Source organism: Nerophis lumbriciformis, linkage group LG11, assembly GCF_033978685.3.
Source record: "Nerophis lumbriciformis linkage group LG11, RoL_Nlum_v2.1, whole genome shotgun sequence".
NCBI classification, from domain to species: Eukaryota; Metazoa; Chordata; class Actinopteri; order Syngnathiformes; family Syngnathidae; genus Nerophis; species Nerophis lumbriciformis.
In genome coordinates, this window is record NC_084558.2 from 16,714,084 (window position 1) to 16,730,827 (window position 16,744).

The 16,744-nt window shown below is 36.1% G+C and overlaps 1 protein-coding gene across 6 annotated transcripts in view; it reads right to left on the reverse strand.

The window, feature by feature from the left end:
• itgb4 (integrin, beta 4) overlaps positions 1–16,744 on the reverse strand; it is a 60,761-nt gene that overhangs the window by 43,136 nt on the left and 881 nt on the right. For all 6 annotated transcript variants that reach the window (XM_061967205.2, XM_061967204.2, XM_061967203.2 and 3 more), the window contains exons 2-10: positions 11,869–11,957; positions 10,051–10,133; positions 5,348–5,449; positions 5,063–5,267; positions 4,905–5,001; positions 4,651–4,822; positions 1,639–1,902; positions 1,460–1,549; positions 1,258–1,380 (exon numbers count right to left, since the gene is read on the reverse strand). In XM_061967205.2, coding sequence (XP_061823189.1) covers positions 1,258–1,380; positions 1,460–1,549; positions 1,639–1,902; positions 4,651–4,822; positions 4,905–5,001; positions 5,063–5,267; positions 5,348–5,449; positions 10,051–10,133; positions 11,869–11,944 — 1,212 coding nt within the window. In that variant the 5' untranslated portion in view covers positions 11,945–11,957. The remainder of the gene's footprint in view (positions 1–1,257; positions 1,381–1,459; positions 1,550–1,638; positions 1,903–4,650; positions 4,823–4,904; positions 5,002–5,062; positions 5,268–5,347; positions 5,450–10,050; positions 10,134–11,868; positions 11,958–16,744) is intronic.

A 16,744-nucleotide genomic window follows, 5' to 3' on the forward strand; every position in this document is an offset into this window, starting at 1 on the left:
TCTGTTGTGGCATATGCAGCAGGTGCCTGCTCGTTTTTCGTATGTGGGTAACAACATTTAACTATGTATATATATTTCCGAATTGGTTTAACTGCCACCCGCCTGAATCTATTTAAAATCTAATTTTTTTTTAACCCCCCGACCCGACCCGACCCGCGGATAAAATCTAATTTTTTTTAAATTTCATCCGCCCGATCCGCGGATAATCTGCGGACTCCGTGGTTGTGCCCGCAAACCGCGCATCTCTAATATATATATATATATATATATATATATATATATATATATATATATATATATATATATATATATATATACTGTATATATATATATATATATATATATATATATATATATATATATATATATATATATATAAAATATGATAATTCTTGTTACACATTTATGTTATTCCAGTGTATTATATTTTTAAATAATATTAAAAAGTAGTCGTATATTATCCGTATTATAAAACATTATATTTTACATAATATACAGTAGTCCATAAATGAGAACACAGTGCAAAAGTTATTTGATTTCATAAGTTATATTCAGACTAAAAGATCAATTAAAAACTTAGGAAGTTTTTGCAGTTCATTTGCTTATTAAAGCGCCAATAAGTCGTTCACCTAATTTAACTTTTTGACACTTTATCAAAATTGATGAGATACTGAATGTGGGTTATATCAGCTGTAGGTAGAGCTGCAACTATTCATTATTTTAATAGTCCACTAGTCAGCGATCATTTTTACAATTAGTCGACAAGTTAAACGATTATTGCTATTAATGTGCTGTACACAATTGAGATGAGTTTGATGTTGAGTCTGCAACTTGATTTTAACTATTTTTTTAAAAACATATTAGAGTAGATTAAGTTGTAACAGAATAAACATAAATTACTGAGAAAAAAAATGTGTAACTGCCAAAAAAGCAGAGAACTTAAAGGTGCGCCTTGAGGAACGCCTCAGTTATGTAAATCACAAGTTTGGACCCCAGTGTTCTGTTTGTTAGCAAGGTTAAAATGTCAATGCAAGATTCTGTCAACATGTTTTCAGTGGTCCGAGTTTCTCCATACAACAGGAGCACTCTAGTGTTTTTAGGAACTTGCTCCAAATTCTCTCCCTAGTTTTAAAATGAACTGATATGGCGTCATTCTCAGACCAAATTTGGCCCCTGGCCCGCCACTTGAATAGGTCTGCTATATTGTGTGTGTATGGTATTAATAATGGCTGTTAGGTTGCTCGCTCAGTCACTTACTATTGCACCAGGCTTGAAATCGAAGTCTCCGTGTTCCGCAACCTTTCCACTGGTGGACAAGAACTGAGCCTCAAAGGCTTTGGGCCTGTCTTCTGCACGAATGCTCATCTTGGAACGGATATTCTAAAATAATACACAAGCAGTGACTTGTTAAGTTCACAGCAGATTGACTTGAGACATTCCAAAAAATGTTTTACATTACATTAAAGGCAATCTCCATGACTTGAAGGATGTTGGATGAGTCCTCCTGCAGCAGGCCCACCTCAGCAATGGGGAAGTACTCTTGAAGTTTCTTAACAAAGAAGTGCACACAATAGATTATTTTCTACAAAACACAATGCTTTGTTACATACCGCATTGGTCGCCAAAATAACCACCAACCTTGTAGTACGTAAAGGAGTAGTTGGTGACGGCGAATACGGGAATAATGTTATTTTTGCCGAGCAGACGGACCAAGGTGGGTATGGAGGGGTAATCTTGCGTGATATCCTCTGTGTATCTGCCTTCGCCATCCAGGTGGCATAACTCATCGTTGCGTGGCAGGATGCCCGATAGCACGTTGGCGCCGTCGGCCTCGTAGTGGAAAGCGGACTCAGTGGAGAAAACCAGCAGATGTGTACTTTGTTGTCGCCAACCGATCTTATCCTGAGGACAGGCAGACCAAAGCATACCATCATTACCTCATGTATACATTTTTAATATTGATATTTTTGTCACGTTGTTGCTTTTTTTTATTTGATTTTGTTTCTCGAGACTTTTTCTCAAACAATTGTGTGTAGTAGTAGGGAATTATTTTTTAAGTTATATACTATTACAATGTTTTAGATTATTGTATTATTTTTGCATAAAATAGGGTTATTGTGTTCTCATAATCATAATCAGTTAACCAAAGATAATTTCACAAAATTATTAAATGATCAAAACATTTCAAGTCAAAAATATCGGTATCAGTAGCCCTGTATTTTGTTGTCATATTGTCGCCCACTCAAGTAAAATTAAATGTATTTATTTCTCCGACAAAATCATTACTGCATCTTTTGTACTATGAGCAGCTACTTTTTTCCTTTGCTTTGAACCCGGCGGCTTATAAAACGGTGCGGCTAATTTATGGATTTTTCTTCGCTAACGGCCATATCGTTTTGTATTCAACAAATAGTTTTCAACACAGAGACACTGAAAAGGTGTGTTATTGTTTGTGCTATGGCGCCATCTATTGGACGAGTTCGCTCACTGCAGTTGTTGCGGGTTGAACATGGGCTTCCTGTTTCCTTGAACCGGAAGTATATCCGTTTTGTCTACTATTCGTCAATAGCGGTTCTGCTCGAAAGGATTCTTCATTCTTCACTCCTAGCAACGTTTGTAAGTTTTACAATATAACCAAAACAATTCATACTTACGAAACCGTCCCATGTTTGATGTCTGTAGGAGTGTTTTCATTTGTACGTGCTATCATAATGTAATCAAGCCAGTGTCCCTTAGCATTAGCAAATATGCTCACATGTTTACAAGTGTCTGTGTTAGTTTTATTAACTTACAATGTCTTTTTGTATTTTTTCAGTTTCATAAATTCACCAAAACGTCACCGTGGACTTATTGAGTCTGTTTAGCCGATTGGAGAGCTCGCTTCTGCAGCTAGTGGGTCCATGACGATGACTTCTGTTTTGCTTTGATGAACCGTTTTACTGCCATGTGACAGGCACAGTTTGGAAACAATTAAGGTATGTAAATTAAACATTTATGAAATAATTTGTCCTGGTATATATCTGCAGCTTTTAGCCCGGTGTGGCTAATATATGTCAAAATAGTTTTTTCTCCTAAAATTTGGTGGGTGTAGCTTAAACACCGGTGCGCTCTATAGCCCGGAAAATACGGTATATAATGGGAGTTGAATAATTTTGAATGTAACAGTATAATTGGTATTAATAGTAATAGCCAATATGATTACACAGTAGGGATAGGTTGATTGGAAACACTAAATTGGCCCTAGTGTGTGAATGTGAGTGTGAATGTTGTCTGTCTATCTGTGTTGGCCCTGTGATGAGGTGGCGACTTGTCCAGGGTGTACCCCGCCTTCCGCCCGATTGTAGCTGAGATAGGCTCCAGCGCCCCCCGTGACCCCGAAGGGAATAAGCGGTAGGAAATGGATGGATGGATGGATTACACAGTAGTCATTATATTATGTAGGAATATTTAGGGATGGATTTCCAGCTTCTGCTGTATGTGTTGCCATGTCAACGTATTCTGCCGAGGGCAGAGGTGTCCAAACTATTTCCATTGAGGGCCGCACACTGAAAAATTAAGTCATGCGGGGGCCATTCTGATATTTTTCATTTTCAAAACCAATACAATATGTATATTTTTTTAACTTTTAGGGCTCCCCTCAAGTTTGGTCTCAGGGACATGAAAGGGTCTCAGTCATTAAAATGTTAAATCAGTAATAAGTTTTTTTTTTTTCAATGCTTAAATCTCCAAATCAACTTTAGGTATATCTGTCGATATAAAGTTATTTATTTTTTCAAATTTTAGATTTGTTTGTCAAATCCAAAAATACACAAAATAGCCAATCTTTTGATATTATATAATCAATATAACAACATTGATTTTGGTAAAAAACAATTTTGAGCAATGACAATTTAAAAAAAAAAGAAAAAAAAGTCCCACAAAAATTTTTGGTGATCCATGAAAGTATCAAAAATTAGTCATACATTTTTTTCCAATGCTTCAGTCTCTAGATCAACTTCAGACCTATCTCTTGATTATAAGTTTTCATTATTTTAGAAATTTGTTGGTTTGTTTGTTTATTTTATACCCTTTTTGTCAAAGAAAACTTTGTTTTTTATACGGCAAACACATAAAATAAGCAATATTTTCCCCCAAAAATATTTCATTTTTGATGTGAAGTAATCAGAGCTTTAAATAGGTCAATAATTCAAAACATTAAATTTGATTGATTATTATTTTTTGAGCAATGACATTTTTAAATGAAATAAACACCTGCATAGCAGCTTTGTGTTATTAAAGACACAATTGCAACTTTTTCTTGTTACATTCCACCTGTTTGCTGTTTTATTCCACATTTGTATGTTTCATTTTCTTTTTCAGTAGTATTTTTAAAGAGTGCCGGGGGCCGGTAAAAAAATTAGCTGAGGGCCACAAATGGCCCCAAGGCCGCACTTTGGACACCACTGGCCGAGGGCTTTCAAAATCAGGAGTGCAGTTTCCCATCTCACATCAACTATACCAGCCATGGGGCTGTTTCTTTTACTAATTTGATTTCAGCTGGTAAAATATTTTTTCATCAGGTTGTGCTGATGTCAGGTCTTATAATTTTAAACTCCCTTCGATTCATAAGTAGAATATTCTGGATGTGGTGAGGTGACTGCATGTTCTTACTCCGCAGACTGCAGCCTGCAGTATGGCATCAAAGCCTCCTTCGGGAGCGTCCAGGTTGCCAGAGATCCTTTCCTTTTGCAGCTCACCATTAAAGAAGTCTAAGTCTTTTGTCAGCTTGATGACATTTTCGAAAGAGAACGGAGGGTCACTGTTGGGCCATGGTTCAGCAAGTCTGAAGAAAATACAAGAGAGAGGGTTGTCAGAAAGGGTGGCTTTTCCTTAAAATGTTCATACCACAATTATCGTATTCGTACTTATCGGGTCTCATGTCAGTTTGGGGCTCAATCACTTTGTCCACAAACTTTCCAAATCCGATGGTGTAGTCATCCGACAGTCTCTCCACCAGCGTAGCTATAAAGACAGCATGTGTCAGCGGGACAGTGACAGCCATCGTCGCAAAGCGATCACTTACCGAGCTCCTTGCCCATCCTCTTCAAGTTGTCCAAATCGTCTTCCATGGAGTTGGAGAAGTCCATAAGAATGTACAGATCTAGAGGGCCTTTGGTTGGAGCAAACACCTCCACGTCCACCATCTTCTCTTCCCCAGGCAGAAAAGACATGGTCATCTGCTGCGGGTACACCTGCGCTTGCTGCATTTGGACTTTGATCTGTTCTTTCTGTGCAAGGACGGAGCGAGAAAAGACAGAGAATGTTTTGCGAGTGAGAGATAGAATAGAGGATAAATGAGAGGACCTACTCTTTCAATGGACATTCTGCTCTGGGCGGTGATCACAGCACCAGCACTGCAGCCATGAGCCAGAATGTTTTCATACATGTCACAGCGAGGGCCATTGAAGGTCTAAACAAGAAGGACGTTTGATTAGTGAACAGTAAGGAATAAGCAACAATTCTGACAGCTGTCATTTATCGTAAAGCCACTATTTCACATGTGTCAAACTCAGGGCCTTTTTTGTCATAAAAAATTACAATCATGTGTGCTTACGGACTGTATCCCTGCAGACTGTATTGATATATATTGATATATAATGTAGGAACCAGAAATATTAATAACAGAAAAAAACAACCCTTTTGTGTGAATGAGTGTAAATGGGGGAGGGAGGTTTTTTGGGTTGGTGCACTAATTGTAAGTGTATCTTGTGTTTTTTATGTTGATTTAATAAAAAAATTAAAAATATATATATTTATATATTTTTTTATTTCTTATTTCTTGTGCGGCCCGGTACCAATCGATCCACGGACCGGTACCGGGCCGTGGCCCGGTGGTTGGGGACCACTGACCTATACCACAAAGCTGACACTAAGTTTTGTCTTTAAATATAGAAGTCATGTATGTTTTAGTTTTTTTCTTTTACAAAATAAAAATATATAAAAATGGCCCCGAAATACTTTGACTTTTTGGTATATGGTGAAAAATGTGGACACCCCAGTATTAACATATATTCAAAACAAATTTTGTTTGGATAAAATGCTAGTTCCCCTGCCTTATGATTTCAAAAGCAAGTAAGTTATCCATTGATTTGTTCATTTAAAAAAAAATTCCAATGCACAGGGAACTGTAATAATGTAATAATAAATATCCATCCATTTTCTACCGCTTATTCCCTTTGGGGTCGCGGGGGGCGCTGGAGCCTATCTCAGCTACAATCGGGCGGAAGGCGGGGTGCACCCTGGACAAGTCGCCACTTCATCGCAGGGCCAACACAGATAGACAGACAACATTCACACTCACATTCACACACTAGGGCCAATTTAGTGTTGTCAATCAACCTATCCCCAGGTGCATGTCTTTGGAGGTGGGAGGAAGCCGGAGTACCCGGAGGGAACCCACGCAGTCACGGGGAGAACATGCAAACTCCACACAGAAAGATCCCGAGCCTGGGATTGAACCCAAGACTACTCAGGACCTTCGTATTGTGAGGCAGACGCACTAACCCCTCTGCCACCGTGCTGCTAAATATTGTACATTAAAATTCATATATTGTATATTCAATCAAAGTCAGAGAGCAGCCCTAACTATGATGTGGCCCTCAATTAAAACCACTTTTCCACCGTTGCACTATTTGAAAATGGTCAATATTCATTTGGTAATTATAGTGCATGAGGAAGTTTGTACTGCACACAACTCTTAACATTAATGTTAGCATTGATGCTAACTCGACCAAATAAGTGACAACCACTCTATCGTCCCTTTTATGATCCAGTGTAACATTGTTTCAGGGTTGAATTATTACTTATTGTTGCTTTAGTATGTAGTTTATTAGGTTAAATTGGCTATAGATGTAATATGTAACATCACCCACGCCAGTGAAAATGATCATCTCCAAATTTTGTGATTTCTTTTTATCTGACGAACAAAAAAATTATAATTTTTTTCGATAAGATTGAAAATTTAAACATTATGTAGATGAATGGTTTTCATTGGGCAATGATAATATGTAAACATTTGTAAACTTGTAACTTTATATGTTACAAGCTTCACTCTAGACTCTGTCTTGCTATGCAAAGTACAGAGGTACCTCAACTTTTTTTGAATGTATTTAACCTTTATTTAACCAGGAAAAAAATCCCATTGAAATTAAAAACCTCTTTTTCAAGGGAGTCCTAGCCAAGAGGCAGGAAAGTTACACATACAATCACATTCACATTACACATTAAAATGACAGGATGGACATCAAGCAAAACAGTTACAGATAACAGAGGCTGCTTCAAATGCTCTCAGTTTAGATTTAAAAGCATTTAAGGATAAAAGTTCAGTCAGCTTCCAGTCTCTTTGTAACATGTTTCAAACACAAGGAGCTGCATAGACTAAATATTTTTTCTCCAGCTCAGTGCGAGCAAAAGAGACAGAGAGCAACAGCTGATTGTTGGATCTCAGTGCATAAGAGTCCATACTTCTCTGTGTAATCAATGTACAAATGTAAGCGGGCAATAGTCCCAGAAGAGCCTTGTAAATAAAAGTGTACCAATGACACTGTCTCCTAGTGGACAAATAAGGCCATCCCACTCGAGAGTACAAGTTCACAGTGGTGTGTCATGGCTCTACAGTTTGTGACGAACCTCAAAGAAGCATATGTAAACAGAGTTGACCATCTGAAGACAGGAACGAGGAGCATTCATATAAAAAAGATCACCATGGCATAGACAAGGCATTTTGTACACCATTTATTACGGAAGAAAAAACCCAGCTTAAGTTTTAGTTTATTCACCAGTTCATCAATAAAATATTTAGAAGTGAGGGAGTCATACATTAAAACACCAAGGTATTTATATTCATGCACCACTTCTATGCTATTCCCTTCAAGAGTGGAGACTACCGGGGGAGTTTGAGGCACCTTCCTTTGATTGGAGAACAGCATAAGTTTTGTCTTGTCAGCATTTTAAGTAAATAAGTCAATTCTGCACAGCAACAAAAGCTTTCTGCAGGCAATCAACAGCCTTAACTTAAAGGGGAACTGCACTTTTTGAGGGAATGTTGCCTATCATTATCCTTATCAATCCTCATGTAAGACAAGAACACATATGTTTTTCTTTTTTTAATGCATTCCAGCTCGTAGATAAATGCGACCAAAAGCCCACTTACGATGGAGCCTATAAAGCCCTTAAAAAAACATCCAAACTCCTCCATCAATGTTTTATATACAGTACACACTGTAAGTATATACAGCATGTAATGTAGTAACAGGCACATTTATAATAGCATTAGGTATTTATGTATTTTGCTCATTTTAAGCATACGACGGCACATTCATTTGAAAAACGCCTCACTATTTTCCTGTTTTCCTTCGACAACATCACTGATTACTATTCACTGCAGACTTCATGATCTAACATAATAAAACATCACTTACTGTACAATGTCTGCTGTCATTAGGATGCCGACTACTGGGATGTTCATAAAATCTCAATTAGATGAAGAATGTCTCATAATCCTCATGAACAAAAGCGGATGGAACCAAGCTTCTTTTCATGTATTTCTCACCATTGCCGGGTTTAAATTGGCTGTCAAATTGTTCCAACTTGTCGGATTATGTCCTCATCCTTCTATCAAGGTGAGAGGCCTGATTTATGATCTAGAATAAACTTACACGAGCTCCGAGGTGAGAAAACAGCTCACCAGCCGATGATGTCAACACAGCCACACGAGCTTGTTAGCTCTTTGTGACAATGCGCCGCTAAAAATACCGTAGTTAACGCTTATAATAAAAATATCACTAATATTTGGCTAAAATTCAGATCACAAAATGTAAATGTAGTTTTGTTGGCGCAATTTTAGATGTTATTTTAGAGAGCTTTACGGGCGGAAAAGAGGACCCACCATTGGCTCCATTATAAGATGACTTTTATTTACGTTTATTTACGAGTTAGAATGCATTAGAAAAAATGCATCTGTCTTCTTGTCGCTCACAATGATTGTGAACGAGGCAAAATTCCAAAAAAAAGTGCAGTTCCCCTTTAAGAGTGCCGCAACTTAAGACTGTTTTGAGATAGGAGCTGTCTCTCGGCTAATTTTTATGCTTTAGGTTACAAGCAACAATGTTAGTTACAAGCATGCCCGCCATTAGATGCCATAGCAAATGTCAGAGTGAACCCCGTAAGATTTTCCCAAAATAACTGGTCATACTCTCTAGCATTAGCTTAAAGCTAGATATCAACATCATTTTGGTTTTTCAAGCACGGAAAGGAAGAAAGTGAGTGGGAAGGAACGTGCTGGGGGAAAAAAATTAAATGATATTTATAGAATTAAAGAAGAAAAAATAAAAAACACAACTTGGCGAAGCAATTAAAGCGAATCACTGCGAGTGTGCACCATAATGAAGCAGAATGAGCAAACCAATATTGTTAAAATAATATCTAAACTGCTGACATCAATCCGTGAAAATATGGTAAAGCTGCTGATGGTGTGTTTGACCGAGAAGCAGCTGGAAAGAGATACAGTAGAAGTTCACTCTTTAAGGTAAATGTTGCACATTAGTATTATATTACTTCATAAAACTACTGTAGTACTTTTTATTGTATTGTTTTTCAAACATGTGTTATCTCTTCTGTTTAAAAATGCAGTTACATTGCAACATTTTGCTGTTTTGGGGGACCAAGCACCAATTAAATTGATTTCAATTAATTTCAATGAGAGATGTTGCTTTGAAATACAAGTGTTTTGAGTTAAGAGCTCTGTCACAGAATCAATACGTTGATGTACAGCATTTTCTTCCTAATTTTGTATTTCAAATTTCTTTAGCTTTTATTTTATAAAAACAAATTGTCGTCCACGTCCAATATTAAATATTGTCAGTCGTATCGGAAAACGGGTTGCATATGTTCGGCTACCATCACCATGACTCAGAATAGTGATCAACAACATGTGAAAAAAAAATGGAATATTTCAAGGAAGGGCAGAGATTTGGCTCAATACAAAGTTATTTGATGTTTTTATGTGCTGACCTCATCAGGACAGTATGCACAGCCTTTCCCCGCCTGCAGGCATTCTGAGCAGGTTTTAGACCTGGACGCAAAGCAGTAGTTCGCTGTGGGGGGAAAGAGATGGAAGTGAGAAAGAAATCCATGAAACATACACTTGACTTTATTTTAAACACATATTTTCTCAAAGCATACACATAAAGTGTACTTTCTCATGGAAATGTTAATGGAGGTTCATCGCTTATGAGGCAGTGACTTTTTTTTTAAACATTAAATTCTTGTGCGCTAATCAATGTTAACAGGATGGTCATTAAGAGGATGACATTAAAAAAAGAATAATTCACTTTGAAAAAACATTTGTCTTTCTTTTTTTTTTTTCATGAAACTTAAAAACATTTGTGGTTAAATCTTTATTTGTTTACCAAATCCATGTGCCGACCCTTTTGCAGGAAAAACGCCTTATCTCCTTTTATTTTGTCTTATAGTCTACCGGTAGTTTATTTAAAGGTTTGAACCTGGATTGAAAGTCGAATCCGATAATCTTATATAATAAACAATCCTCCGTCTTCTTTTGAGGTCTAGCATGGCATAAAAATACCGAAACCACTGCCTTGCACTTGACTTGTTGCTGCCTCGAGCTTATGCATTTGTGCCAATTGACGCTGGCATATACCAGGGGTGTCAAACTCATTTGCATCAAGGGCCACATGGCAGTTTTGACTGCCATCCGAGGGCTGCTTGTAAAGGAATAATATATTAATTTTCTTATTATATATAAATGTAGATAAAATATATTTGTTTAAATACACTGTCGAAAAAAATCTGCAAATTTTACAGTAAAAAACTGGAAACGCATTCACCAGAATTTAACTGGAAAACATAGTGTTTTTTTGGGGTTTTTTTTACAACATAATACGGTGAATGGAAAAACAGCACTACTGGTTTTTATAGGGAAAAAATGCCAGCTTAGTCGCTAGAAGTTTACTGTAAAATTGACAGTGGTTTTTACAGCAGATTACTTTAAATTGAAAAACCGCAACACTGTTTTTTCTTTTTTAATTCTGGCAACTAAACTGTCAGTTTTTTTATCGTTAAAAAAAATGTGGTACCGTTTTTCCATTTACAGCAATACACCATAAAAACAACAACCGTAGATGTTACGGAAAAAAACTGGCAGCTCAGTTACCAGAATTTTACTGTAGAACATATTACTGTAAATTGTAAAACTGTACCACTGTTTTTTTTTTATTCTGGTACCAGAGCTGATAATTTTTTACAGTCAAAAAAAGTGATAGTTTTTTTCAACAATATGCTATACGAACCAACGTAAATTTTACTGTATTTTTAAAGTGTACAGTTTGATGGATAACTTGCTTTGAAATCATAGGTCAAGTAGATGTTTAAGTATTTACTTTTATTTTGACAACAAATTGTTTGGACAATATGATAATATATGTTGCAATATTGGATAATATCAAAATGCAAGCATATTTATGCAGTACGTACGTATTTTTCTGTCAAAATGGAAATAAACCAATACATTTAGCAAGAAAAGATAAAGTACTTTATTGACGCATATTATTTCCATGTTATTGATGTGGCGGGCCAGATCCAGCCCCCGGGCCTTGAGTTTGACACCTGTGGCATATACCATCAAGCCAAAATGTTCCTCCTACTATCTAGTGAAATAGTATTTACTTACTAGTTAGGCCTGTCACTACAGATGGATACATTATTTGCAGTAAATAAACACAAATTAAGAACAATTAAGTGAAAATGAACAATTTAGTGTGCCACGGCAGAGTGGTTGGGAATCACTGCATTGAAACCATTCACATGTACCGTCAGTGTATGAGAAGGTCATCAGCATGAGTAGAAGCCAAAGGCTCACTGAGAGATTTAACGTCCATCTCCCCATCTCCTTCCTGCAACTGAAACACACACAGAAATACATGCAGAATGACATGCAGAATGACATGTTTACATATGCTATCAAACATGTAATACAAATATTCCTTCAACAAATGAGTTACGACTTTTAAATAAGACTTTATGCTTGATGATGCCCATGATTTTCAACCAAGCTTGCTCAAGTTGTACAGACATGTGCTCGTCAGCCACAAAGGAGTGTATTCAATTTCGTGATTATTCTTATTTCAAGTCAGTCCGACCTACACAGTAAGGGTGAGCATATTGCTAAATGTTCACTCTTTTGTGTGCAGTGGTTCAGGACACCATCCATAAGACTCTAAATAAACAACAAGGCTCAAAAATCCTGTAAAAATGAGTGAGATAAACTGAGAACGGTCCAATTTGAACCACCTGCACTTTGTCTGTTTCAAGGCCAGGCATAAGTCAATAGGAGATATGCAGACTACCACTTCTACAGGACCTCATTATTATTGAACGATCCAAACTTGTTTTCTCACTGCCAAATAGACAATATGGAGGTCAGTGTTTGAGATTTCCAATTACGCACCAACACAACACAGGAAAACAACAAAAGCCCCTTCAACAATTTAAGAATGGAACTGAATTTTAAATGGGAGTACTTGACGGCACTCCAGGGAATACATGAGTGTTAAAATTATTTCAATATAGACACACTTGATTGATTTAGGAAAGGGTAATTGCTTGTATTAGTGTTGCCTGTATTTTTTAATAAGATTAATCACACTTTTTAATTTGGATGAATCAAGATTAATCAAGTTATTATTCGCTTGCGGTATTTAAATTCGCTTCAAAAATAGAAACAAATGCAATTTTATTGAGAGAATGTCATACTGCAACAATTTCACTTTAAGATACATCTTGACATGACTTTAGACAAAACTGCTACCAAGTTTTGAGCAAATAAATGGCGTGCATTCAAGCTAAATACTAAAAAATGTTCCTGGATGACATCCTGAATATAAAACCGCATTTGGGTTCAAATATTTGGGACTTTTTAAAGTTGATTTTAATTATGCAGGTGAGTAATTAAAAACCTGTGGCTAATCATGATAAATCCATATTAAAAAGTGTGATCGTTCCGATTAAAAAAAGTATTCATTTGACAGCCCTAATATGTATACATGCTGTTTTACATTACTACAACATTCCACTGAATCTGAACCATTTGCGTCCCAAGGAATTAAAATGTATAAATGTACCATGAAGTTGCTTAATATATATATATATATATACATACAGTATATACATATATATATATACATATACACATATATATATACATATATACACATATATATATATACATATACATATATATATACATATACACACATGTATATATATACATAATGTATATATATATACATATACATATATATATATACATATATCGATATACTGTATATATAAATATATATATTACAGTTGTTGGATGTTTAATAAATACAATTTAAAATAGTATTTAAAGTACCGTGAACATTGCATTTGTTGCCTGTCCCCTCGTCCTAAAATTAGACTTTACAAAGAAATAGATTGATATACATCCTTCAGAAATTTTATAGTTGTACATATTTGTGTTATCCCTCATCTTAATTATAATTTAAGTTTATTTGCATCAAAAACAAATTTCAAATTCACTCTTTAGTTGTGTCCTGTTACAACACAATACCCCATCTGACCGTGGAATAATCCACCAGTCACATGGTCCACAGGAAGTTGCATCATTCATTCCTCTGCAGGCCATGGGAAAGTCAAAAGTATGTTCAATCACTTAATTGTCTGTATATTTGATGATAGTTCAACTATGACTGCCGGCCCGGTCCTGTCTTTAAATACTTCTTAAAAAACATTTTTTTGTTGAACTACTGCAAGTGCTTAGTCAGCCTGCCAATTAGCATGAATGTCATGTGGTTATGATTAATGTATTTGCTAATTCACTCCGGATACTTTCAGTTCTTCTACTCAAATGAAGAGTCATCTTGACCCAAGGAACCTTGTATATTTTGTTTTGCCTTAGATGGGCCAATACACATTTTAATATGCGTATGATTAACTTTGACTAGATGGCGAGAAAGATAGGAAAAGACGCTGGTTTTGCACCCACCTTTATTTTATTAATTTATCGCAAAGATTATGAGTACTGTTAATTTATCTAAACGGGAAGATATGAACATCCCATCAGTATTGGGACGGTATGGCTCGGTTGGTAGAGTGGCCGTGCCAGCAACTTGAGGGTTCCAGGTTCGATCCCCGCTTCCGCCATCCTAGTCACTGCTGTTGTGTCCTTGGGCAAGACACTTTACCCACCTGCTCCCAGTGCCACCCACACTGGTTTAAATGTAACTTAGATATTGGGTTTCACTATGTAAAACGCTTTGAGTCACTAGAGAAAAGCGCTATATAAATATAATTCACTTCATCAGTCGGCATCCCAGTGAGAGCAGACATTGAACAGTAAGTGATTGGTTTATTATGTTTGTTGTCTCTCATGAATTCTACTGAGAGTTGTAGTCAGTGTGATTGTTGAAGGAAAAAGCGAACGTTATCATGCGTCTATTAAATGAATGCGCCGCGGTATGCTTAAAATAAGCAAAATATGTAAATATTACATGTTATTATGAATGTTCCCATTAGTACATTACATATATACTTACCATGTGTATATATAAAATCTTGATGGAGGTGTTTGGATGTTTTTTAGAGCACCTTTTAGGCGGAATAGAGTGACTCCTATTGACTCAATTGTTAGCTGACTTTTGCTCGCATTTATTTACTCATTAGAATGCATAAAAAATATGTGTGTGCTTGTCTTACACAAGGATTGTGACTTATAGGTAAAACTCCAAAAAAAAGTGCAGTTCTCCTTTAAAATACGAGCTGCGGGCCACAAAATTCCCCTCGGGCTGCACTTTGGGGACCCTTGTTTAGGGTAGGGGTGTTTAAAGTGCTGCACGGGGGCCTTTTTGCAGCCTGCAATTAATTTTTTAACAACCCGAGGTACATTCTAAAAATACTCTTCCGAAAAAAAACTATACACAAAACATAAGTGAAACAAAAGAGCACACCGTTGTAATGTACAGAGAAAACGTTGAAATGTTGACGCTAATAACACAATTCTACATGCAGACTTTTTTTTTTCTTTAAAAAAAAGATATCAACTTTGTATTGGTTTTGAAAGTAAAAAAATATCAAAATGGCCCCAGCATTCTCTGATTTTTCAGAACGCGGCCCTCGGTGGAAGAAAGTTGGTAAATTCCAAGTACCCCCTAATCAGAACAAAGCATTTTTGGTTGAAAAAAAAGAGATAAAGAAGTAAATTACAGCACTATGTCATCAGTTTCTGATTTATTAAATTGTATAACAGTGCAAAATATTGCTCATTTGTAGTGGTCTTTCTTGAACTATTCGGAAAAAAATATATAAAAATAACTAAAAACTTGTTGAAAAATAAACAAGTGATTCAATTATAAATAAAGATTTCTACACATAGAAGTAATCATCAACTTAAAGTGCACTCTTTGGGGATTGTACCGGTAATAGAGATCCATCTGGATTCATGAATTTAATTCTAAACATTTCTTCACAAAAAAATAAATTTTTAACATCAATATTTATGGAACATGTCCACAAAACATGTAGCTGTCAACACTGAATATTGCATTGTTGCATTTCTTTTCACAGTTCTTTTTGACAGACATTTTAGTGAGAAACCTGAGCTTGTGCTTCACTGAGTTTATGAACTTACATTCATATTTTGTTGAAGTATTATTCAATAAATATATTTATAAAGGATCTTTGAATTGTTGCTATTTTTAGAATATTTAAAAAAAATCTCACGTACCCCTTGGCATACCTTCAAGTACCCCCAGGGGTACGCGTACCCCCATTTCAGAACCCCTGTTCTACAGCATCTGGGCAGATTACACACTGTGATAAACTCCAAAATATCTTTTTTTTTTTAAATGTGTCCGATGATGATTTACAACATAAAGAATTTCTCCTGGATGTGAGAGAACGGCTTGTTAAAAGTAAAAAACACATGGGAAAGACTATTCAACACAGCCTTGTGAATATGAACTCCCAACCACTACAGGTGTGTGTGTGTGTGTGTGTGTGTGTTCCATAAATCACTGTGCAAGATAGGTCTGGTCAGACAGACCTACAAAACATTACCATCCATCACAAAAATGTGCTGAGAAAGCATAAATGGTGCAAGCGTGATGTTTTTTTTGAAAATGTGGTTGAAATATTTTAATGAATTATGTCGTAGGTAAAGAAGTTTAGGGTAAGAAAGGTAAGACTCTGACCCTGACTTCGCTGGCCTTTAATAACAAGTTCTTCTGCCTTTGACAGCAAGCTAAATTATGTGACAACACCTGAAACAAAAATGACTAGCCTGAAGCCATTGCTGCATGCCAGCTGGTAAAAATGCAGGTCTTTGGGATTTACAATATAAACATTATTTAACTTTTTTTTTGGATGATCCACTGTCTATGTTTAACAAAATATAACAACCACTGTATCCTTAGTAATCTCTCGTTTATAGCTGTAAATGGCTTCGGACATGACCGCGATAAATTAATTTCCACTAAGTACGAAGCATTAATTATAAATCAAATATTTACATAGCTAGAGCAAAAACAAAAACTGTTTACTACCGTCAAAATTTATGTTTCAACATTATGAGATCCCTCTCGACGGGAAATAACAAACTTTAATCACCTTTACACTCTTTGAATAACAATATAATAATGTTGCCTGAGGC